Source organism: Calypte anna, chromosome 12 (genome assembly GCF_003957555.1).
Source record: "Calypte anna isolate BGI_N300 chromosome 12, bCalAnn1_v1.p, whole genome shotgun sequence".
NCBI classification, from domain to species: Eukaryota; Metazoa; Chordata; class Aves; order Apodiformes; family Trochilidae; genus Calypte; species Calypte anna.
Window position 1 is genome coordinate 14,403,478 of NC_044258.1, and position 25,818 is coordinate 14,429,295.

General features: G+C 45.2%; 1 protein-coding gene across 2 annotated transcripts in view; it reads left to right on the plus strand.

Moving 5' to 3' along the window:
* Positions 1 to 25,818, plus strand: part of SYNPR (synaptoporin) — a 101,913-nt gene that overhangs the window by 58,741 nt on the left and 17,354 nt on the right. For both annotated transcript variants that reach the window (XM_030458287.1, XM_008503862.2), the window contains one exon: positions 13,940 to 14,064. In XM_030458287.1, the coding sequence (XP_030314147.1) occupies positions 13,940 to 14,064 (125 nt within the window). The remainder of the gene's footprint in view (positions 1 to 13,939; positions 14,065 to 25,818) is intronic.

A 25,818-nucleotide genomic window follows, 5' to 3' on the forward strand; every position in this document is an offset into this window, starting at 1 on the left:
TGCCTGCTCAGGGGGTAACATTATTAATACAGATCAATAGACTGTTGCTCCCTGCCTCTTCTTTGTACAGCTCAGCAGCCTCATTCCCTAGAGCTCTCAGCTAACTTGGAGACCGCTTTGTTACCTGTAAATAGCAGCGAGGGGCAGTTATTTATCTCTCCCTATCATAGCTCTTGGTGTGCTTTCCAGGCAGAGCAGAACAGTGATTGTACCAGCATAGGTGAGGGAAACCAGATATAGAGCTGCAGTGCTTTCAGACTACAGAATAAACACATGAACTTGCACCACTGTATTGATTAATTTATTGGTGCTTTGATTCATTCATACTTGAGTCGTATCCAGGGAAGTCAATTGCTCCAGGATTCAGAAGTCTTTAAAAACTCCAGCTGTAGCATAAGCTGGAGCTGCTGCCAGAACATGCTTGAACCTGCTCAGAAAATCAACACACTAGACCCAGAATAATGTTGCCTAATCTGTTGATACCAGGGTATGCTAAGAGGTATATGAAGTGTACTTTAATAACATGTTAGAAGATGGTAGCTGGGTTTATTAAACCCACAGGAGAGGGTAAGGATGTTGTGTCTGGCAGTCCGAGCTCAACTCTTCCAGAGAGAAATTTCAAATAACAGCCAATAACTGCTTAGTCATTTTAAGATGCTTTTGGACCAGTTTAATTGTGCTCAGGGGTTTTTTTGTTTTTCCGAAATGGAATAGTTGCTCTTGCCTTATTACCTGCCTGAAGTGCAGCTGATGGGATAATTCAGTAGTGATCCCCTCTGCAGTGGGTTCCTGAGCTCTGCTGGGATCCCTGCCCTGGCTGCTCCAGGCAAGGAGCATCCCATGGGCAGCCAGCTGGGCATGGGGCATTGCCCAGGCGAGCCCAGGTGCTCCCTTCCTCAAAATGTAGTTAATAGTCTTCCAGTTCAGTGGCTTTTTGCTTTCTGTAGGATTGCTGTTTCATAAGGACCTCATATATTTATACCAGCTGCGTAACCTGAATGTGCGTGCTCGGCACAGGGTTAGGGAGCATGGTACGGGGCAATAATTGTCTTTTTCACAGTCATTTACCTCCTCAGGAGCTATGGGTGTCTGAGCAGTGCACATCTCACAGACTTTCTAAGCAGAATCCTGCATGCCCGAGGACAACATTAAGCATTTGTAACTTTGCTGAGCCTTGGTGCCTGTGTAGTGTCCTCCAGCTGAGCAGAAGGATGATGGTCAAAGAACATTTAGGTGGCCCTGGAGGGGAAGAGGCTGGGTAGCATGAACCAAGGAGTACAATTCCTGCTTCCTATTCTGCTAAATTAAAGGCTTGGGGCTTCTGTACCACATAACTCATCATAGCAGGGGTGCCAGACCTGAAAGCTGGGCATGCTGTAGCTTGTTAAGGAGCCAGTTCATCTTTACAGCTTTGAGACAGGGGAAGTGGCCAGGGGTGGTTGGTTTGACTGTGAGCAGAGAGAGGTCTCACCTGTGTCCCCAAAGACAGGTCTCCAGGGGACAGGGCAGTGTAAGGCACAAGGTGAATAATGTGGTTAAGTCCATTGCTGCAGGACTTTCCCTCAGCAGAGAAGCTTGTGGCTGAGCAGAAATGCTCCATCCCTTCAGCCTTAGCTGCTCTTAGTACAGGATACAGCTGAGACAAGCTCAGGGGCAGGAGGGCTTGTCCTGTTCCTCATGTTATACTTAGAAAAGTCTTCAGTGTTCATATTTTTCTATCTGTCACCTTTTGCCATCCTGCCATTGCTACCTGTGGTGCTTCTTCATCTCCAGCTACTTAGTGGTAATAGGTCTGGGGGTGGCCTCTCTCCAGTCAGGTACCCCCAACCACCACTCACCTCTCAGACCTCAAAATGGCCTCTGCCACCTTCTCAGGAGCCTGACATCCTCCCTGGAAGATGTGTTCAGGCTGATACACAAACCAGAGCTTGTAGCCATAGGGACAGGTTCATGGTACGATGCTCCACAAGCTTCCAGGGCTCAAAATGTGAGTTTTGTGGCCATGGAAGGTTTGCTGGCCCTTTCTTGCCAGAGAGGTGCAACTTTGAAAGGGGTTTTCAGCATTATTGTAGGGGTGCCTGGATCCTGGGGAGCTTCTTTTCCTTTGAGACCTGTTTCCTTGACTGCTCCTCTAGCAGCTCAAACAATTCCTAGAGAAATTCCTTAAACTCTTTAAAAAATGCTTTCTTACATATCTAGCTCCCCCCGGGTGCCAGAGACTCTTTTATTAACCAGGTGCTTGGAAGACTTAATGAATACTTTCTTCACCTCTGTTAATCCTGTTCAGATCTATAGACACTCTACAGAGGGAGAAATATTCATGTTGGCATTAGATAGCAGCTGCCTGTCACTGCTGGTGATGGCAGCTGGTGGTTTATTCTTCATGTCACTCTTGATTAGGAGTTCCCATACAATTATATGGCCATCTTCTTTTCAGGGAATATTTCTTTATATATAGGCAGATGGCAAACTTGACCTAGAGGCTGATCTTTCCTGGCTTTGCCTTTGGGTTCTCTCCCTCTCAGGAAGCTGAGCACGGGGCGTTTCAAACAGCAGCGTGGTGCATCCTCATCAATACAACACATTTGTGTGTGGTGGGCTGGGGGCCGAGCAGAACTGGGGTCCCTGGGTCCCTGCATGAGCTCTCCCTGCATGGGAACCTCTGTGGGATGCAGGCGTGTGGGAGATGTGAGGAGAGCTGGGGATGGGGCTCGGGCAAGAGCCACCTCCCCATGCAGCACATCTCTGCTCCTTCACCTAGAGCCAGCGTGGGCAGCCTGGTGGAAGGTGAGGAGATGAAGCTGCTGTCTGCCAGCACAGCACACACAGGGCCCTGTGCATGCCACAAGTTTGCTGGGGAGCCCAGGCAAGTCCAAAGGAGAGATTTAGCTCCTCAGCAGGGTGTGTGGTGGCGTAGCACCCGCCCTGGAGGTGTTGGAAGGGGCCCAGTGGTGTGTCTAGGCTGGTGGTGGGCTTGGGGCTGGGGACAAACACTCCTGGCTGGGCTCACAGGGTCAGTGGGAACAGAACAATGGGGCAGTTGTACAGTTTTTATTTAATTCTGTGTGTGGTGCAGATGGAGGGGCTGACTGTCCCTGACGTTAGTTTGCAAATGGGAAGGGATGCTCAGAGCCCTTGAACCTGCAGTGAAAGTTCTTGGGAAGTAAAACTTCTTGGGTGAGGGACATGATGACTCTGTGAAAGTCACCAGCCTTCCTCTCCTGTCATGTGCACCTTATTATTTTGAAGTTAAAAAAAAAAAAAAAAAAAAAAAAAAGAAAGGGAAATGAGAATAATGTGCTGATCCCTTCTGTAAAGACAGGGGAAGAGACAGGAGATCACCGTGAGGTGCCGTGTCTGCAGTGCTGCCCCTTTCCTCACCTCGCCAAAGTGCCACTACCAGGGCTCTCCATCCATCCATCCCTGCTGGGGCTGTCAGTCTGTCCGTGCTGAGTCTGCCTGTCCCCGTGCTGAGTCTGCCTGTCCATCCATACCAGGCACAGGCTGTCTCTCTGTCTGTCTGTCAGGGCTCTGCACCACCAGAGTGGCTGTGCAGCAGCTCATCTGTCACCCGCCATCCCCGGCGCCGTGGCAAAGCAAATATGCTGCAGCAGGCTGGAAAGCTGTAAACATATGGGCACTAACAACAGATTAAGTGAGTGATTTAGTCTAAGGGGCTTGGTGGATTACCATAAAATGTGTCTTAATTAGAAAAGCAATCAAACTTGCACAGAGTCAATGAGGATGAAGCAGCCCTGTTGGCAGCAGCAAGCGCTCCATGCCCCATGCCAGGGGATGGGGGTGGTGATGGGTGCATCTCATGCCCACTTTGGGGGCTTTGCTGTGGTTTGCCCCATCTGCTTATGGGTCGTGGGTGCCCTCATGCTGATTTCTTTGTTCTTTGACCCATAAGCCTGTCGCACAAACTGATCAGGAAGAGACTGGTGGTGAACTTGGACTCCTTTACCAGCACTAGCGAACCAGAAATGGTTGAAGGTGAAATAGCAGAGCATTTGTACGTCTTCCTTAAAGCTCTGTGCAATTATCCAAAGATATTTTTGAGTGTTTGCCATGTATAGCACAGCTGGTCCCAGATAAAGGATTGGGGCTTCTAAGTGCTACCATAACACAAATAATTAATAAGTCTACCTCCCTTGCTGTGTCCTCATCTTTTAAGTGAGCATGGCCATAATTAGCTTTCACCTGATTCTGAATTTATAGCATGTTCAATTGCTTTTTTTGTTCCACTTGTGTTTTCTTTGCTTCTTTATTTTATGGGCCCTGGTTTTATTCCACAAGCCTGAATCTGCAGATAAAAAAAACAACTCAGTGGTCATCTCCAGCAGTGCAGGTATAAAGATTGCAACAGCCCAAACATCTTGATGCATTATTGGTTTTGTAGAAGTGCCTCCTTCTTTCCGGGGTCTGGGAATGTTTGAATTACATTGGCAAGTGGCACAGAAGATGTACAACAGTTGCTAAGAGCAGAGAGAAAGAAAAGGACATCTGGATATTTCAGAATTAAGTATTTTGAACCACAGAGGAAGTAGGGAACACTTAGGCAAGATTTTCACCAAGGTTTTTTTTGTTATCTTTTTGTATGTTTAAAAGCAGGTTATGGCTGTAGATTTCAGGGAGCATAAAGGAAAGGGCATAAAAAGAAAAAAGAGGTAGGCAAGAGGTGTGGAAGAGCACAGTAAGGGGCAGACATAGAGGAAACAGGACAACTTAAGCTGTCTAGATGAAGTGTGTCAAGTGCCAGTGAGATACGAAATCTTTTTTTTATTTTAGTTTAAGGATACTGCTGTAAGCATTTCCTACAAATTATTGTGTTTAGGTGCTGCTTTTTATGATCATATGTGCAGATGGAGAGTGATGCCATCTCTGGGGACACAGTTCAAGAGGAGTAGTGGAAAAGACAAGGAAAGGGAGGTTTGAATTTTGAAAATGTTTCTTGCTTAAAATGTTCCCTGTGAATTCCCAGAGCTCAGCAAGGCAAATGTTCATTTATAGGCCAAAATTTTAATTATTATTAAGAAATTATTTTTACCATGTGGGCTGATTGTTAGCCAGGAGCAAATTCTTCTTCCAGCCTTTTGTACAGTGGTGGGAGCTGAGGTTGGAGCTGGCTTCAGTGGAATTTTCCACCCAAAGCTGGTTTGAGATGAGCTGACAGATCCTATCTTTGGGTCTCACCTGCATGGAAGGTTGGGCAGAGGCCTCAAGCCATCCCCCATCATAAAAGGTGCTATGTCAAGGCTGGGCCTGGAGCAAGGAGGGGACATATGAGATGGTTGAATTAATGAAGAACACCTTTAATGGGCCTCATTGTCCAGGGCTGGGTGGCCCCTGCAAGGTTTACAGACATGCTGCCTTGAAACCCAGACATGCTTTTCTGAAAGCAGAGCCTTGGTTCTCAGTGAAACTGCTTGTACAGATGTTGTGGGACTGAAAAAAGGAAAATAAGTCCAGACTGACAGAGTGCTGCTGGGTGTAAGGAGGATTGGAGGCCTCATTGCTTGGCAACTTGAAAGCACTCTCAAATCCTCATGGGTAAAAGCTGTTGCACCAGATTATTATCCCCGAGGGGTTTCTGGCTTCCTTCCCAAACTAAATAATTTTCACCCATTTCCTTAGATCTGCTTTAGAAAGGAGAGCAAGTCCAACACAGGGCTCCATGTGTGGGGGGTGGGTGGAGAGGATGGCACCACATAGCTACACAGCAGCCCCAGGAGCTGAGGGGAAGCTACTAATGGTCTCTGATAAGCAAAGACGTGATAATAATGAGGTTAATGCCCTTTCATTCACCCAGAAACATCTTAGCAAAAAGTATAATCCCTGCTACTCAATGGGAAATCATTAGATCATAAATAATACAGCGTGGCTGAAGGACAGGAGCCTTTCCTGTAATAATCCTTTTCAGTGGGTGTTGACCTGGGGAGAGTTTTGCTGCAGCCCCCATGCTGTGCCACACTGTGGGGATGGAGCTGTCCGAATGTTCTCTGGTCAGGAGAGCTCTCCCACATCTCCCTTCTGCTGTGTGCATCTGTCATCATCACAGGAAAATGCTCCACCAGAGCACAGGTCTAGCAGGTAGCACTGGGAAAGAAGAGCTGAAGCTAATGGAAAGAGCAAAGAGGCAAATTAAATACTGAAGCAATTACAGAAGTGATCAGATGGTGCTGCCAGGGGCTTTGACCTGCCCTGTGGTAGTGATGCCCAGGGCAGACTGTGTGCATGGGGTACAACACAGCTCCTACAAGCTGGATTTGCAGTCCCCTGGCACACAGAACATGTGGCTTAGTCCTGAGTGCCATCAAGCCCCTGAGCCTCTATCAACCATCAGGGACTCAGCAACACTGAATTCGGGGGTGCTTTCCCTTCACAGAGTGCTTCTCATGTGTGGCTGTCACTCAGCCATAGTGTAAATCCCTGTGTTTATTAGAGGGAGTAAATCCTACTTAGTAATAACTTGGATCATGTTCTGTATGCATTTATGTTAGATCATGGGCCATTTGAAACCCAGATGCTTTTTAACCCACCAAGTGAGTAGGAAATGAGCAACCGTCCAACCTTTTTTATTTTATAATTAAATGTTTACACTTGTTACACAATAAATCCCATATAATCAGCTTGTAAAGCCTGCATGAAACCTGTGTTTTCAAGAGGGAGTAGGAACAGAATTACATTTATGCATAAGCCTGAGTGTTTGCTGCCCTTTAGCTGGGAATAAATAAATAATAAACATCACCTGCTGGAATCTGACATCTCCTTTGCTTGACCATGGCTTTCCTTGTATATTGCCTGTAGTGGTCACAGGTGACTGATGCCAAGCAGCTCATGAGATAGTGTGGATATGTGGGGACATGGCCTGGGGACTGGCTGGCCTGGGCGTGGCTGCTCTCCTGGGCTGGCACTCATGATGCTCTGGGCACCATCTCAATGTGGATCCTGATGGAAACCACCATGGAGTCTTCTTTGCTGGCAGTTTAAGACTGGAAAAGCTTTCAAGCCCAAAGAGGAGTGTGTGTCTGTGCTGAAGCGATCCATGTCACAACATGAGTTATTCAGGGATCATGTGTACAAATCTAAACAAACCTGTCCAGTTTGTGCACCCAGCTCCTTAGAAGAAGTGGATACAAATGTAGAGTCGTGGAGACTGCAGAAGAAGAGCTGTAGCTTCCAGGATGCGCACATCTTGGGGGGAAAGGGCTGGGGGCTGTACATGCAGTGAAACCTCCCAAAGGAAGCAGTGAGCACCCAGCAACTACCCCAGGTATTCCTAAATGTGTCTGCAGCAAGTACTGGGGTGGGGGTTTTTTGTGCAAGGCTCATTGCCAGCCTGTCCAAGTCAACGTGCAGAAAGCAGTTTATACAATGAATTTAAAAAAGCAAACCTCAGGTTCTTGTAAATGTCTTCAATTATCTCAAACCTCTGACAAATGGTTAGTGGGCCTAGAAGAGCTTAGCATCTCTGCCCCATTTTTGTGAGGAGCTTTATCCTCTGACAACTTTTCATTTCACTGAGTCCAAGAAGAGATGCTCTAAATGTGTCTTATTTAGACATAACTGTTAACTCTTCCCTGCACGCTGCCAACCTTAGCATTAGCTTTCAACTTTATGGCTGACCCATTAAATACTGGATGAAACACATTTCACCAGCTTACATTACATTTTGATGTTAATAAATAGGAAAGGCATTACACAGGTTCTGTTTGGCCATCTGGAGGAAGAATGTTCTTTACCTCCACAAATGGCTATCTAATCCTCTCATATATAGTTGGGTTTTATTCTATTAAAATATAATGAGAAAAGACTACCATACCATTATGTGGTGGAGCTAAATGGGATTTTTAGAATAATCAATGGATGATGAATAAAAAAGATAAAGGTTTTCTTCAAAGAAAAAGAAGGAAAATTGTCTCCTTGGAATTAAAGTATTGTAGAACCAAATTATTAAAACATGATCTTTACTCACTAAAAATACCCCAATTTCATTTCCATAAATCTTTCCATTAAGAATCAAATTAAGTACTTTTTTTTTTTTTTTTTCCACTTTAAAATGCAAAGCATTAAATGAAATGCTGTGCTTTAAACAGTGGATGCTGCAGGGATCCTGCCCACCATGGGTTTAGGTCTTTCTGTCCAGTTGGTAGCATCGAGGGCTGCTCTGTGGGGTGCCCTGAAATCCAAAACAGGGATTTGCTGATGTGAATGCCCCGGAGAAGACCCCATCCAAGTCATCCTTGCCACAAGGCATACATAGGAAAGGGCCTTATTTGCTTGGCTTAGTGCAAAGCCATACAAAATTGTTGATGCAAGTATTTTCCTCCATCACATCTGTAGCTGCATGTCCATTCCCCTTCCAAAAGACACTGGGAAGATGAAGTCTGGTAGATAAATTAAAGCTCTTGAGGTGCTTTTACCTGAGAACTGAACAAGTTGTATGTCCCCAGCTCCAGCACAGTGATCCCAAAAGCCCTTTCCCAGCTCCAGCATAATGATCCCAAAAGCCCTTTCCCAGCTGCCACCACACCCTGGGGGCAGCCAGGGAGTGCAGGGGTGTGGGACAGTCACTTGAGTGGGACAGTTGCTGTGCTAAAATTGAGGGACTGCTGGGGGTGTTGTTAGGGCAGACGTGCAACACTCCCCAGATGGGGCAGATAGGATTCTTCAAGCCCCAAACTCCAAAATGTTCCTTCATCCCCTGGGCTTTCACCTCCATTCCAGTCAGGTTTGGGCAGGCACGGGATTGTTCTTTTTAACACTGCTGTTTGTTTGTAAGGGGACACACTCAATCCCTGCGATTAGAGGACAATTGCTTTAGGGTTGATTTCTCAGCAGAAAGAGAATATATTTCAGCTTTCTCCTGGTAGAGCTGTTGGAGGAAAGTGACTCCTGCGAGTCATCGCCCACCCCCTGCACTGCGTTGGCTGGGGTGCTATCCTCCTCCAATTCATCAGCCAGGCAAGTTGATATAATTAGGAATCCCAAAGTCAATAATCCGATAATCTCCAGTGCACAAAGGCTTGTATGTAGGAGAAGTGATTCCAGGAAGTCTGCAGCTCAGAGCCGTGCAGGAAGAATGCCAGATTTTAAAAAAGAAACAGGCAGAGACCTGGAGGAGAGAGTGCTTCCTAATCCTTCACTGGTGACATATTTTGGGCTGTCAGCTCTGCAGTAAATGTTTTCCCGTACAGTCATTTAGTGCCTCTGAACCTTCCCTTTACAGTCTTAATAATAATGTTCAATTACTGGTTCTGCTCTATAAATAAATAATCTCAGTTTAACGAAACAGTCTGATGGCTGCAGGGGGGGGTGTCTCCCGGGCCCCACCTCCTGTTGGCCATGGTGAGTGGCAGAAAGTGAAAAGCAGGATAGCATCTGGCAAATGTTTTGCCATCTCCTTGTTGTGGTGATCAGGAGAAAGGGAAGCCTTACGTCCAGAAATGATGCCAGGAAAATATGTCTTTGTAAACCACTTTGAACATGTCAAATGACTTATGGAAGAGGAGGTGTTTCAAAGATTTCAGGTTGTTCTTTAGCAGTGTCAGGAGTTCCCCTTGGCTTTCTAGTGTTAAGGCAGGAGTCAGAGGCTGGGGGAGGACCTCTCCAGGAAAATGCCCAACAGATTCATTCCCATTTTCCTCCCTCAGCCCCCTGTGAAAGTGTTGAAGACCAACCCATGTGGTGAGCTGGGTGTCCCTTTGGCTACCACAGCTCCAGGTGAGACAAGACAGTTCCTTTTTAAGGTCACACTATCCTGGAGCAGTGGCAAAGAGCCCTCAGGCAGAGGCAGGGATCTCCCTTTTGGATGAGGGGGACTTGGGGTGCATCCCCATGATGGCTCCATCTAGTTTGCCAGCAAGCTGCCCAAGGCTGCTGCATGGGGCAGACTTGCTCCTGGGAAAACTGAGTGGCTTATATAAAAGTTTCATCAATTTTAAATGACAGTGTTATCTTCCTAACAGGATATTTTAGCTGTAACATGCTCTACATAAGCCTTTTAACTCCCCTTGTCAGGAGCCATTCTGCCTTCTTCTGGTGTGCACAGGGAGCCTGTTGCTCAGCAGGCATCAAGAGGAGTTGTCAGAAAGCCAAACACAGAGAAGCTATGGGAAAACATCCCATTTTCCCCTTCTAGGATGAGATGAGTGATGGTTGGGGTCACCTTTGGAGGTGCTGGCAGCTGGCTAATGCCCAGGTGGAAATCCAAGGGAAGCTGGGCTGGGGAACGAGGGAACCAGCCTTGAGTCAGGAATCTGGGTAAATAATCATTGGTGAACACTGAGTTAGAAGATCCATTGCATTGTGGTGAAGCCTGGCATCAGAAGGAAGGCTTCCAGCTGATCCAGTAAATCAGCTGATGGACCTTTGGCTGCCCTGAGCTGGTGTGAGGAGCACGGGCTCTGCTGGAAATCATATTGCTGTTTATTTCTCATAGTGCTAAGAATCCAACTGCTCCTTAAAACATACCAGTCTGATCCTGCAGTGCAGGCTTTTCATTACTGCATGAAACCACAGTAAATCCCATTTCTGTTGGTTAAGTTAGACTCTGGTATTTACCTGACTTCCTCACAAAAATAAACCAAGAGCACAGGCAGAGTTTGCAAGGTCACAGAGGGAATATCCTGGAACAGGAGCAGGGGATGGGGAGTTAAACACCATCCAGAAGAGATGTGCTGCCTTGTTAGAGATGTGTCTGAAGCTATGTGGAAGAAGGGTGATCTTCCAGCCAGGCTGGACTGGACATGGGAGATGTGCCTTGCTCTGGTCCATGCTCGGGAGCTCAAATGATTTTCCTTCACAGCAGCAAAGATTTGTTGTTTGAAGAGCACCGGGGCCACTGAGGGCAGCATTGATGTCTGGGCTGAGCATTAAAGGGCAGCAGCCATGTGATACCTGTGTGCTGGGGAGATTTATCTCATGTGAAGAGGGGAAGTGGTATCCATGCACACTGCAGACTAGTGCTACGTCTGGATTTATAGGTAAAGAATAAATAGGAACATAGGGAAATGCTTTTCCTTTCTCCATAAACTTTTCAATTTTGGAGAGGCCAGATTCAATAAAATCATCTCGCAGATGGAGGTTTTATTGAAGCTGGCCCATAAAACTCCCATTATGGGGTTTACAACTGCCATTTACACAAATCCTGCTATAATAAAACACTGTGGTGTTTACAGCATTTCTGCAACTGCCACAGGATTACAGCACACACAAAACCTGGTGAGTAAATCTTGGCTCAATGCACCAGGTGCTCCACTGACAACGTAAAGTAGCAAAACTTGGGGGGGAAAGGAGGAAAAAGGTAGAGGTGGGATCAGAAGGTTTTCTTGGATGAGAGGAGAATTATTCCTGCTGCTTGGTGAAGATACCCCAGGGAAATACCAGAGATTTACAGCCCTCATCCTGCTTTCCTGCAAGGCTTAATATACTCTTCCAAAAGGTGCTGCAGCGACTTGGTACACAGCTGTAGGGGACCTGTGGTGTTGCTGGCAGCTGGGTCATCCCAGCCATTAGCAGCCTCTGACCCAAACACAGCTTGGGTTGGCTGAGAGGTTGTTGAAGTTTGGTATAAATATCTCCAGGTGGGTCTTTTTCCCACCTGCCTGACGGAGTTCTTGTACCAGAGTAAAAATGTAAACTGGTGAGCAGCCCTCGTGGACTGTGGCTGGAGGAGGAGGCTGAGGGGGTTGCTGAATGAGTGAAAGCATCTGAAAAGCCTCTGGTTAAGAGCAGAACATGGGCTAAAAGGTGAGTACAGACTAGATTTAACTCTGATGGACTCAGACCTCAAGTGCCCAAGTCTGTTGTCAAAGGTGCTCTCAACAGGGGAGAGGGAAAACTGGGAGCTTCTGGAGAACTCCCAGATCCCTTTCTGATAAGGGATAGCCCAAGCTTTTTGTGGGCATGGCTCTGGGGCCTTGCATTGTGGCACATCCTTATGCTGATTCCCAAGCCCTGATTAGAGGAGATGCTTTTCAATTCCATGTCTTTCCTCTGCTTGTCTCTATGCTGAGAGGTGAGGGCTGCTCCTTTCTGGCAGGTCTGTCTCACACCACAGCCCTTTAGTTCCCTCTCTATGTATCACTGCATTGCTCTCTGTACCTGCTGATGTATCTGCAAAACACTTGCATTTTCAGCTTCACTAATTAGGCCAGAAAGCAGGTCAGCACTCTCCTGTTCTTGATAATATATTGTTTTCTGAGTTGAGGTGTTTCAAGTGAGATGATGAACACTGATTTTCAGTGCTGTGCTTACATGTAAGGCAGAAACTTCTTGTATTTACAGAGAAGTGTCTCAGGGTGAAGAAGCACCACTCAAGTTATAGTAGAAACATTTATTTCATGGTATATATAACAAGTTAGTTCACAGTAAAGTTCAGCTTTCTTTTTTTTTTTTTTTTTTTTTTTTTTCAGCGAGCTCAGCATGAACAACTGGTTCAAAGTTTTTCTGAACTTTCCTTGTCATTTGGCACATAAATAAATACCTTTGCACATCTTTGCTCAGTGATGTGCTCTGGTAACTTTGGGAGTGGGTAGCAGGGGGGGAACTTGCATTGCTCTCCTGTTTTTCTCTGCTCCCTGGTGCTCAGCACATCTCCTTGCAGCTGTGGAGCTTCTTTCTGCCCCAGTGCTCAGACTTCGCCCTGGGACCTGGCAGTGTCTGGGGAAAATGATGCACATGCAAAGCTGCAAAACACCTGACCTTGCTTGTGCTGTGAACTGGGAGAACTGGGATTAACAGCATGTTTTGCAGAGCTTTGTGCAGCAAGGAGAGGTCTACTTTTTTTCTATTTATTGTATTTCCATAATCCTTTTGTTGGCTCATTAAGTTCTTTATTTTGCTATTACATCTGCTTGCTGTGCAGTTTCTCAGTGTCCAATAGCGTGTTTTCTTCTCCAGATGTTCTCACTGTTTGTTTCCTCTGGGTGGCTGACTTACAGCTTATTAAATTGTGGCTGGGATGAGGGGTTTGCTTGTCACTTCCCATAGCTGCCTCACTGCAGATCTTAGAGTAACTCTGTTAAAGCTGATGAGTTACTTCAGATCTATATTGATACAATCAACAAAATCTAGCCTAGCCTTTAGTTTAAATTACAACTGCATAAATAAGCTCTCCCCACTTATTCTCAGGCTCTTCCAAGAAGGAAGAATGCTTATGTCAATCATGTTTTAAGACACCCATTAGTTTCCAGTTTGAACCCTGATGAATATAAATACTGATGTGTCCGTGGCCTGCATACTCCCTTCTTTCACCTTTTTCCCTTGGAAGATTACAAAGTTATACAAGTTTGCATCAGAATAACCCAAGTTCTTTGTTTCTGTCCAGCCTGACTGAGTTTATCCTCCATCTTCAGATTGTTTTCTGTTTTGCGGAGTGTCACTTTTACTGCTCCTCTACAGTCATCTTGGGTTATAGTCATAATTTAGAAAACATAACTTTAAAAATTCTGTGCTTTTTTCCAAGTCATACATGAAATGGAACAGAAGCAGCACAATTCTCTTTTGCCATGTAATGGGACAGCAGCCACATGAACCATCTTGTTCTACTATTGCTGCTCCTGGTTGCTCTTTATAAACTCTTCTGCCAGTTTTTTATTTGGGTTAAGACCAACTCATTATGCTCAGTCAATATTCATCCTTCTTGTGTCCAGGCTTAGCTGTCAGCGAGTTGTGACTCTCAAATGAGGTTTGAGGCAGGAGGGGGAGGGCCGATGGACAAATTTGGATGTTTCTGTCTATGTGGGGCAAGAGAGCCTCAAGTTTTGTGGTCCTTTGTTTCGGCTTTCTGGAAGGGTTCAGAGTAATGTTTGGCAGGACTTTGAATGGACTGAGAGATGGATAACCTGACTGGAGGGGGCTGGGGGCTGCTGCGTGGGGTCGTTGCTGAAACAAAATCAAAAGAAAAACAAAAATGTTGTTTGTTTTTTGACAGCTTTTTGCCATCTTTGCATTTGCAACATGCGGTGGGTACTCTGGAGAGCTGCGCCTGAGTGTGGACTGTGCAAACAAGTCAGAGAGTGACCTCAGCATCGACATAGCCTTTGCCTACCCCTTCAGGTAACCCTCTGGGGCTTGGGGCTTTTTGTTTCAGGAGGGAGGGAGGGACTCGGGGGCTGGTGAGATGCTCATTTGTAATGGGGTTTTCCTGTCTTTATAGCAGCTGTTGCTTAAGCACCGGTCTGGGGCTCCTGAATTCTCCTCAGAATGTTGCTGAGGCTCTGGGTGTGCAGGATTTATGGATTTGGATGGGTTTGGGGTGGGGAAACTGCTGGGTAGTGGGAGCTTGGTGAAGGAGGGGAGAGCAGATGGAGGCATGCGGAGCCTTGCAAGGGCCAAGAGAGCTCAGGGGGTGGGAAAAGAGCAAAAACGCATCAGCCCAAGAAAAAAAATGGGGATAAAGTAGCCACTAAGGAAGGATTCCTAGCCACTGGACCATCAATTATACCTGGAACAGCCACTTCATGGGTAAGAGGAAGCCAAAAAAAAAAAAGTTTGAACCATAATTTTGATATGCTTTTGTAAATCTGCTAATTGTCTGTCTACATCTCTTGGTGCCTGAATGCTTTAAACCTTAGAACCTAGTGACTTAGAAAAACAGATTTTGTAGTGTTTAAGCATGCCTGAAATATGTGGTGAGTTTTAAAATGTATATATGAAAAAATGTTCATGCCATGTAGGATCCTGCCTCCCAAGCACAGTCAGGCTCTTCTGGTTTTAAAGATGTCAGGTCCACTTTAGAAGCCTTTCAGTTCTGTAAAAGTGATTTATTTAAGGAACAGAGATGATTAATAAAAGAATGCATAATCCAATCTCAAGCCTTGTACACTATGACTGTAAAATTATTGTGCTTCTTTGGGAAATCACATGCTGTTTTGCCTATGATTGCTATGCACAGGCCAGATGTAATAGCATCTACTTCTTTAACATGCTCTAAAATATAGCAGCTTTTGAACACTGGAAACTAAATTTGATTATTTGAACTGTTGTTCTTCTTTGACACACATTTATTACTCCAAAGTGGCACATTTCTTCATATTACTAATGTTTATTTTTGGTCTTGAACTTGTCTGCATTTTCTTTCATTTCTCCTTAGTATGCATGAGATAGATCCTAAAAATTGAGTTATGTGAATCTGTAATATGATGCACTTTCAAATAGGTCACTTCTCCAGCATTCATTACAGAGTACACCCTAGAGTAATGTGCTTTCAATTTGCATTATTATAAAATAGTGCTCTATGTAAAAAGTTAACAGAAGAAGCAGACAGAAAGTATCTCCTGGTGCTTTAGCAGGCACATCAACCATTGATTCTAGAAGTGACTGGATCTGCAATTTCCCACAGCCTGGCTTATTAGAAAGCTGGAAATAATTGCTGGCTAATTGTAACATTCCAGCATGTTGGAAAGAGGATGCAAAACAGGATTTGTTTGGAGAAGGGATCCTCCTGGGGCTGTCACTGGCCCTTGACCTCTCAGTGTTGCTGCCAGCCAGGGCTGGGTGTACTTGGGGTGCACAGGCGCTGTGCCATGTCCAGTGGGATGCCTGGCCTGCAGTTTGCTGGTGAGCAAGAAGATGACACTTATCCAGCTGGTGTTTTGGGTGAAACATGAAGATACACAGTGTTTGTGAAATTTGGAACTTTGCCTGCAAACCTGAGGCATGTGCAAAAAGTGTCCCAAGATGTACAGACCATGTAGTGTAAGAGATGTGTGCCTGGAAAATAAGACCTGGTGCTACCTGTGGAGCTTGGTGTCATTTTACTTCCTCCTACATTTGCTCTTTCCACTTTTCTCTAGTGTTCTTTTGACAGACTGGAGAGGGGATGCTCTAAAAAGTGAGCTTAATTGGGAAAGGGAGCATCTTACATTAGAGCAGCTGATACCCTTGGAAAAAGCAGACACATCTTAGGTTCAGGCTCCCTCATCAAGACCATGAATCTTGAAGCTTGTCTGCCTGCACTGGCATGTGGGCTTTGTGTAGGTAGGATGAGTTTCTCCCTGGTTGTCTTGTATCCAGGTCTGAATAAGTCCATGTTCACGTGGCATTTTCCTTTCAAGTGCCTTCAGGGTTCTGATTATTGGCTGACAGCTTGGGGAGGTGTAGGTGGAAGGAGAGATGCTGCTGAGCATCTGACACAGCTGCTGTGGCTGTCAGCAGTGAAATACCTACCTGAGTGCTGCTTTTTGAGTTGTGCCTTCATCAGGAGTTGAAGCAAGCCATGCTGGCAGCTGCTTTCATTCCCCTTGCTGTGTGTTGAAGGCTTCTTCTTCTTCTAGAAGCTGAGCTGCTAGATCTTGGCTAGCTGAGTAAGATTGTTAAGCAAGTAAACAAAATTATAAGTCTCAACAGGACAGCTTGGCAAAGCAAGAGGATTGAATGTTTGGAAATTAGTTTGAAGGAGCCTGAAAATATTCTAATTCAAGCAAGATCAGAATAAGAGGGGGGAGTTCAGACTGCAATGAAAGGCATCTCCTGTATGACCATGTGTTTCTGTCACCTTAGACAAAGAAAGGGAGGATGCAGGAGGAGAAAAACCAGTGTTGATGAGATGTGTGATTAAAACATACAGACTGCCAAGCTGGTTTCAGACCAGTGATTCATAGAGCCCCAGGCTAGTCCCAGGTGTACTGAAGAAGGAGCATTGCTCTCTGCACAGGTAGCTCCAGATGCTTCTGCAAACCAAGGAGCCCTGTACCCTCTTACTGAGATTTTTCTCAGCCCCAACCTAGAAATTGAAAAGTCTCCAACAAACAATGGATTCAGAAGAAATAATCAGTTCCAGCAGCCATTGAAGAGTACAGTGAAAAATCAAGAAAGAATTAGTATTAGTTTAGAGTTATGGCAAGTTGATAGTTGTGCTTAGCTCCTGCATTATCTTCCTGCTGCTGTAACTCAGACAGCAGGAAATTGTGGAGCATGAAAAAAACCCAAAGAAAATCCCTCTGCAAGGTGATTGCTTCTCATTTCTGCCAGAATCATCTTCTCTTTTCACTTTAATTTTGAGTCTGGATTCGTATGCCCTTTGCTAAGGGAGAAGAGTGGGGTAATACAGACAAGTACATTAATCAGTAAAGCAGACCATTGGAGTAATCTGGTGAAGTGATGCTTGTGCAGGGCTGGGAGAAGCAACACCCTCAGAGAAGAGCCCAGGTGGTGGGTACGTGTGGGGGGCTGTCTTGGCAAGAGGGTGGCAAAGCCATTCCCTGTCTGAGAGAAACCCCATTCCTCAGCTCCCCCCAGGGTGTAGTGACCACATAGGGGCCTCTCCAGGGTCATTGCTGGGTAATTGAACCCAAGTCTTAGTCCAGCAGCTTTCCTGGAATAGGAGGTGGGGTTGATGCTTTTCATCTGCAGATGCTCAGATTCATTTAGGATTCCTGAATCTCACATCCAGGACCCTGTGGTCACTCTGTAGTGGGTAAAGAAGCCTCTAGTCCAAAGCCCACTGCCCCCAGCAGTGTCTCCTGGAGCTCTGCCATGCTTTCCTACATACCTGCCAGACTCTTCCATGTCCAAGCTGATCTTTGTAAGGCTGTTTCAAACAATCACTCTAAGTTCGCTGTCATTTTTTTCTGCCTGCTTTTAGTTTTATCACAAATTATTTCCTTGCCTCTTTATGCTTTAAAGCACAAATCAGATTTTCTTCTGGGTTCCTGTATATGCATTTTGAATGTTCAAATATGGAAAAGCTTCTCTGGTCCCACACTAGTTGTTTTAATCAGCATTAAGTTCTGTACTTGGTATAATATTTATTGCAATTTTGGCACACATTAAGATGTTCATCAGCTTAATCCTCACCCTAGTAATGATTCTTTGAGTGGAGGGGGGGGAAATCATCTTCACAATTACTTATTACTCTTGCATCCCCCTTTCAGATGGGACTTGTCACTCATCAAAATGCCCCAGGACAAATTTTTTTTCCTTCAATAAGGATCCTGGTGAAGGTCCTATTTATTTTTGTTATTTTTGGCTAATCCCAGCAACATTTTGTTGCTGTACATGTACTTTGCTATTCATTGCTTTTGCTTTGATAGTAAGTAGTTGAACAGTGCACCTGCCACACACATATCTGTTGCTGGTATCTATCATATTGAGATGCTTTATAACTGATCTTCCTAAAAGCAAATTATTTTGGTTGTCAGCTGCGTTGTCAGGCCTGAATTACCAAGTCTGTGCTGATGATTTTTGCTACATAATTGTCAGAAACTTACTGGTTTTATTGTAATGGGCAGAGTTGAGCTGAAGTGTTTGGGCTTCAGCCCCTGATCTAAATGAAACTTTGCACAGCAGAATCACTCGTGTTGCTGCACTGCATGCCCAGCCAGAGATGGCACCTGCCAATAGCATCACCTCTGGCTTTGTGGGTATCTCACTTCTGGAAAGCCTTTTCCTGCCCATGGGAGGGATGCCTGGCTCAGCCCCAGGTGATGCTGCACAGGGGTCAGCCCCAGGCTACTCAGGTCTGCAATACCATGGGAAGGCAGGAGCATTCCCATGCAGTCCTCTAAGTGTGCTCTCTGTTTAGTCTCGAGGCAGATTCTGAACTAAAATCACTTTGCCTGCAGCTCTTGGAGGTGTTTTAACCCAGCCCACACACTCAGGGTGGCCCCAAATGCAATGCTATGTGGAATTAATTTGGAGTATGTCTGACTTTTCCCGGGGCTTTCATCCTGCAAGTTGCTTTGAGACTGCTGAACATCTTCCCCTTAGCCAGTGGTTAGTATGTGGATGGGTGTTAGGAGAAATGAACCAAATCTATGAGTGGGACAGAATGGAATTGCCTGGGACTGCAAATATGAGAGCCTGGTGAGAAAATGTGTCTGTGCCTGGCTTTGTGTCACAGCAGTGAGAAAAACAAATATTGTTTTCCATTTTATTTTAAATCACCTATCAGTAGCTTTCCAGTGTGCTAGTAAAATTGTCTCCCAGAGTAATCCTTGCTTCTTAACGAAAAGGAAATTGTGTTTTATGGGAGCTTTTCATTCACTCTCTAAGCATCTCATTTGAATGAAGACATTCCCATTGAGCACCCTTTAAAGGCTACACCTCATCTGCATGCAGTGGGTAGGCTGGTCTTTCACTTGCAATATGACAGCCAGATCTAAATTGCCTACTTAGCAGCTACAGATGATAATTAAGGAGAGAGTAGCTGAGTCTTTATGCTTTACAACCATCTTTCTTAGGAAAAAGCCTCTGTTAATATTAACACATTTCTGTGTCAGAGTGTACTAGCCCTTTATTTATTTGGGGATTTTATCTATTTTTGTAATTATGATTAGCCATTTATAGTAAATCTTGCTTCAGATTTCAACGGAAAACATTTTGGCCAGAAGTTTAGAAATGTCTGTTATGGCTGAGACACGAGGAGTGATCAACCCATCTTTAAACTTCAGTACTAGGGAGGTGCCTGCAGTGCTGACTTTCAGGCAGTTCTTTTCCCAGGATTGCTGTACCAGCTGAGGGGGGGAGATAGGATGGAATGAAGTCACCTAATCAGTTAAACCCCCTAAGGGTCCTGGTTTGTTTTGCATGTGTTCATCACACAGAAGATGCCCCATTTTTATTTTTAAGGGGAAACTGTGGCCTCATAGCACTTCTGGGGGTAGATGGAAGCCAAAGCAAGCCACCAGAAGTTGCAGAAGCTTAAGGTGTGCTCTGTGCCAGAAATGTAGATGCTCCAGTTCCCAGGAGGATTTGGCAGAGCTCCTGGGAAGGTGAGAGGCACTGGTTAAACTCTTCATGACCCGTTCCAGCTTAATGAAGGGAGAAATCTCCATTCTGGAACTCCTTAGATCAAAAAATGGTGCCTTTTGAAACACTGTGCTGCTGCTCAAAGAGGAGCTGCAGGGATGGTTGGGTGAAGCTCAGCAGCACAGAGCAGAAGCTGCTGGGTACAGAGGTGTCTCCTGGCTCTGCAGTCAGTGGGACCCTGAAGGCTACATCCATTTAGTGCCTTTTCTGGCCAAACTGACCACCTCATCTAACATTGCAGATCTGGGGTTAACAGCAGAACTGACAAGGAACGGTGCTCAGGAAGACATCACCCTGAGGCTGGAAGCTTTAATTGAGACCCAGGTTAGGTAACTGGCCCTTTAGGATGGACATTAGTTGCTCAGTCATGGCTTTTTCTTAAGCAAGAGTATCAAATCCTGATCTCCAGCAGTGCTTTTTATGCCTAATTTTGGCCTTTCATTGAATTGGTTTGCCTAATCAGGACTTTTAGGTTTTAACTACTGTTAGTGGAAGCTGGAAATCATCCAAAGTGAGCCTAATGTTGCATCCTGGTGAGAAAAATTCAGGAAATAAATCCCTCAGAATACCAATATATATGTATGTTAAGTATGACACCTTCATCTCTTTGTATTTAATGTGACCTAATGATGCAACACAGACCAAAGCACTGAGATGTGTTTTTAACTGGGGAAAACATGTTCTTTTTTTCATAGTTGTGATTCATACATTTTCCTAATTTATAAAGCTGTCTGGACAACTGCAGCTTTTTTTTTTTTCTTTCCCCCCCCAGTGGAAACCCATTAGAAAGGTTTTATTCCATAGTGACATGAATGCAAGAACTTTCTGAGCTATTTAAAGTATGGTTACAGCACATGGATCCCCTGGTGGTGAAGGCATCAGAGACCTCAGGCAAGCACTGAATCAAGTCTGTAAGCAGCCTGAACCAGGAGCTCATAGCTGAGCTTGCTAATCAATAAGCTGAGGGCTTAGAGCTGTTTGTTGTTACATACTCAGCTGGGAAAGGGAAAAGGTGATCCAGGTCTGCACAAAATAAATATATATTTTCAGCTTTGAGTGAACATAGTTTGGAAAAAGAAAAAAATATCCTTTGTTTTTGTAACCAGCCCTTGTTACAAGACTGAATGCCATAAGTCAGAGCCCTTACATGATTTTTGTTTATTTGTGCATCACTACAGACCACTGAAGCAATTAAAAGCTGCAAATTGGTGTTCTCCAGAATCCATGAGTCTCCAAGGACCCCAATGGCCCTGAGAATACTGTCCTTAGCTTTTCTCTCTGCTTCTGCATGTCTTATGGGTTGGGTTTTTGGGTTTTTTTTAGACTAAAAGGATGTCAGAATGGGAGAAAATATTTGTACTTTTCTACTTGTCCCGCTGTGGTCTGCAGTAGTGGCTGTGCAGGGCCACAATGTGCAGTTTAATTCCTGTTGTTAAGGAGTTTGATGAAATCATTGCTGGTCTGTTTAAAACAGATAAAAATAAGGATGGCTTTGTGGCTTTTCTAGTTTTGAGTGCCTCTGCTTCACCTTGATTGCAGTCTTCAAAACCCACTCTGTAGAAATCCTCAAGATTGGCAGCTTGGTCAAAGAGTGGTTATTACTGACAGTTTTCACTTTTGTTGGAGAGTATTCCTTTCTCAACAGTGAGACTGTGAGATGCTTCCAGTCACTTGACACTTTGTTCCTGCATAAATTCTGTAGAAAACCACCAGAAATGTGATGCTGCCACATCTTCACCTTATCTTTTCTTTGAGGCTGATCCTGGGCATGTGGTCCTTGGCATATCTGATGCACTGTGTCATATGAAGGAAGAGATCAGAAAGCCACCCCCACAATTTAGCTTCTGTGCCAGGACTGGTTTGCATGCAGCCAGGACACCCCAGCCCCCAGGAGGCTGTGTAAGTGGTAAAATCTTTGCTCATTCATGATGCTGGTGTGTTGAGCTGAGCACCATGATACCTCTGCTTGAGAAGATTGGAGGAGGAGGCTGGGAGTCAGAAGATTGGAGAGGTCAGAGATGAGAGAAATTTGGGAAGTCAGACTGCCAGTGCTCATAAAGCTCATAAAGTCCCCAATCCAGTGCTAAGCCAGGGAGAGACTGATGCTCCAGCTTGTCCCAGGGCAGCAGCTCTGCAGACAAGGTGACTTTTCCAGATGTTGAGGTCTTCTCAGTTGCCTCAGTGTTCTACTTTGTAATTTTTAAACCCTTAGAACTTGAGGGAAGCACATCCTTGAGTGCTGACACAGAGGAGGCTTCTCTTGCTTTCCAGCTCTTCAGGCTGGTTGGCTGTTGCCTTCTGTTCTGAATGTCCATGAGCATTGGATGAGCACAGAGCTCATGGGCACACAGCAGGCTGGGAAGGAAAGTGGTAACAACTTTCTGAAGATGGTGTCTGTGCAGAAAAGGGGGAACACTGCTGCTTAAATCTGGAAGTTGTACAAGCTTTTCTTCTGGCACTCAAATCAATTGGATTCTTGATGACTTTGGATGGTATTGATCCAGACTGACTTACATTGCTTCATAGTGGCTGTATTTTATGCTTTACACCATTTGGGTGCTAGACTTATTCTCCATTAATACTTTAGCCAGAATTTGTTCTTTAAGTTGAACTCACTTTTGGATTTGTTAATATATGCAGCTTTTTTCCCAAGTTGATTTTTTTTTAGTATATATTAATGAATAGTCTCTGCAGTGTTATGCAGTGATGGTGTTTTATCTGTGTCTGCCACAAAGGCTTTTTCTAAAAGTCTGGCTTCTTACAGCTTCCCTTGAATATTTCTTTTTGCACGTTTTTGTGATGCCAGTACAGAAGCAACCACAGAAACCCTTCAGCTTCGCTTTGTTTGGCATTTGATCCCATACCCCAGACGGATTGTGGTGACCCAACTGGGGGTTGATCAAACAACCCCAGTCCTTCCCCTTTCCTCTGCCCCCAAATCTGTATTTGCTGTGCAGCAGCCCTAAAGGTTTCCCCAGAACCACAGGGAACTGGATATGTGGGATGTCTCTGCTTTCCTCCCACACCTGGTTTCTACAGGAATTTATTTGCCAAGAGTTTAATCCAATATTTCTTCATATGCAATAGACTCTGGAGATGGTGGGCATCCAGGATAGCCCCAGACAGGTTCCTCTGCCTCTCCTATCAGGGTTCCCATGGGTTGTTCAGTGTGAAGGTGTCAGCAGGTCCATCCCCATCCCTACAGGTCTGCCAGGCGTCCTGTCCTGTATGTGTGCTGCTTCACCTGAAATCTTCCAGCTCCCTAGAAGAGTATTTGACATGTACTTGCAAGGAAAATGTTTGACTTGGAGCCTTCTTGCAGTCGTGCTGTAAAATTCTACAGAATACTCCATTTGATTGCTTTAAGTACCATAGGACAATATACTTGGGAAAATTCTAGTTAAAGTAAAATACAAATGACTAAACATTGCTGTGTCTTCTGTAGTTGCTCCTGAGTTTATCTCAAGTGCTCTTGGAGGTGAAATTGTTGCTTTCAGGGTTTAAAGGCCTTCATTTAAGCTGTGTGGGAACCCTGCTTCTCACGGGCAAGCTCAAAACTGGCAGGATTTACACTTTCAGGTGGTTTTGGCTGAACATCAGGTGATGCCCAAGAATTTGGATTGGTTTTATGTGGAGTTGATAGCCTGCTTGATTATGGGCAGTGAGGTGGATTGGAGTGTGACACAGTGCTGAGCAGCAGCAGAGCCTGAATGGGAGCAGAAGAGGGAGTTTGGGGAGTCCCACATCGCCCATGCAGAGGTGCTGCCCAGGACTCAGAAATGCTCTTATTACATCCAGTGACTTTTTTAGGCCTTTGTTTTCTACTTCCTATTGCTTATGTTTTATCTCCAGACATTGAGATTTTTGTTCTGCTCCAACCTACTAGTGTGAAAGCTGATTCCTGTGTCTGGCCAGAGAAGCAAGCAGCAGGAGGGAGCCATGGGTTCGGTCAGGATCTTAGGATGGGACCAGGTTGCATTGGACAGCTGTGTGTGTGGCACTGAAAGTCCATTCCTGTGGGATTTCCAGGCCTCCTTGTTTGTGTTTCTCTATGGACACAATGACTTTTAAGATGACCAAAAGTTAGCTTCCTTCAGAGACAGTAGCTAAGCTTCTCAATGACAAGGAAGCTGCTCACCCCAAGAAAATAGCTCAGAGAAGGGAAATCGGAGAGCAATTCCACCAGTCTATACCTCAAAGAAGGTCAGAATGGGAAGGTATTTGGGTTTGTAAAGACCAGTGGAGCATGTCACCCTGTGCTATGCTCTGCTTGCACAGGAAGGAAAAGTGTGTGTTTCTGAGAAGGGTGGTGAAAATATCTTGGAAGATAAATCTGGGTCGGGATGTAGGCTTGGAAGTGGGGTTGGGATCACCCACTCAGCTTTCTGAGTGCTCCTGGCAGTATGTGTTCTATAATGAGATGCCTTATTTCCTTTTTGGTGCCATGGCAGAGTACCAGGGCTTACGTGCACAGTCTGGGGAGGTTCCTTGCTGTGGCCGCCACCCGTCTGGGACATTTTTTCCCTCAGGAGTGTCACAAAACTGTTGTACAGGCTGCTTGCCAAGAGTTTCGTGAATGCAATCACGGGAAACAGGTCCTGCAAGAGGGCTCCCAAGCTGCAGACCAGCACTGGTGACCTCTCCTTGTCACTGCTGGTCTTGTCCTTATTCCGATGTCTATAGACCTCATCCTCAAAAGGATGATTCCAGTAGATTCCAGTCCTGGAAATCCAAGCACCTCAGTGGGTCTTTTACTTGTTATATGAACAGGAAAAGAAGTGAGGTGAAGAAGGATGGAGCAGAGGATGTGCTCTTGCCTCCAAGCTGACAGCTCCTAGGGGGACCACCTCTGCTCCCAGGGTGCCCAAGCTAGTGTGGAGTGTTGGGATGGCATCTGGGGCTGGCAGCTTGTCCCTTTGAAAACTCTTGTAGAAAAAGAGGACAGGCCAAATGTCTGCACAACAGCTGTGTGTGAGTGAGGGCTGGGAATCTCACAAGTTAAGATAGTGAAAATATGAGGAGGGGGAAATATTTTCTGTTACTTTAACCTGACATAATCCAAAAGAGAATATAAATTGCTACGGCTGTCCTAATCAACTTTCCAGCAGTGGCTTCTGGGTTTGGTTTTTTTTGTGATTTTAGTCATGCATTTGGATGGGTGTGGAGTGGAGTGAAGCAAAGTGGAGATCTCCAGAATATTCAAATATCTAGGACAGGAATTAGGACTAAACGTTTGCAAGATAAAGTATGTGTTTGTGTGAATCTACTGGTAGTGCTGACTAATTGTAGAGAGATATGGGCTTTGGGATATTTTTGGAAGAAACTGAAAGGTTTCATTGAAAAGACAGAAGTTCAAAGTGAAATATACTCTTTGATAAGAAGACTGTATTCTTTCTTCCTCTGGAAAGCAAAGAAACAAAAGACCCGGCTTGCTGAATCAGCTGGAGAAGTTTTATTTTCGTTTCCTATTTTCCAGAGAAAAATTCACTGATTCTGTAAGAATATGTATATGGTAGAAACTAATGTGCTGCTGCTCTGGAAGGGGAGGAGGCCAAGGAGAGGAGGTACTGAAAGCACCTTTGGATGCTGGGGAGTCCAGAGGAGGGGATGTATTTGGGGGCTGGTAGAGGGAGGTGTGGAAAATATCTGGGAGAGTGAAGCAGTAACAGTGAGCAGCTCAGTTTCAAATGGCTCTGGCATCTCCAGACACTGCTGGTAGAGGTGCAGTGGTGGGCAGGGGGCAAGGCAATGCTTTAGTAAATATCAATTCCTTCATTTTGGGAAAAGAGGTGTTAGAGAGCAAGTCAGGGGTGAGAAACCGTATTCTTGTTAGCAGAGGGTGGAAAGTTCAGACTTTGGAAGAAGATGACAGATGCAGAAGGGTCAGGGGAGCAGTCGCCTCTCTGGTACCTGCTGTTTGCTGGGCTGAGCCCATCACATCCCCACAAAAAGGGCTGGAGTGAACTTTGGCTTTAAAGACTTCAAGCAGTTCAAATGTGGTGTTCACAGAGTGGCTACCTCAGAAAGGGTCTGACTTCAGCAGTTCTGGGTGGAAAGATT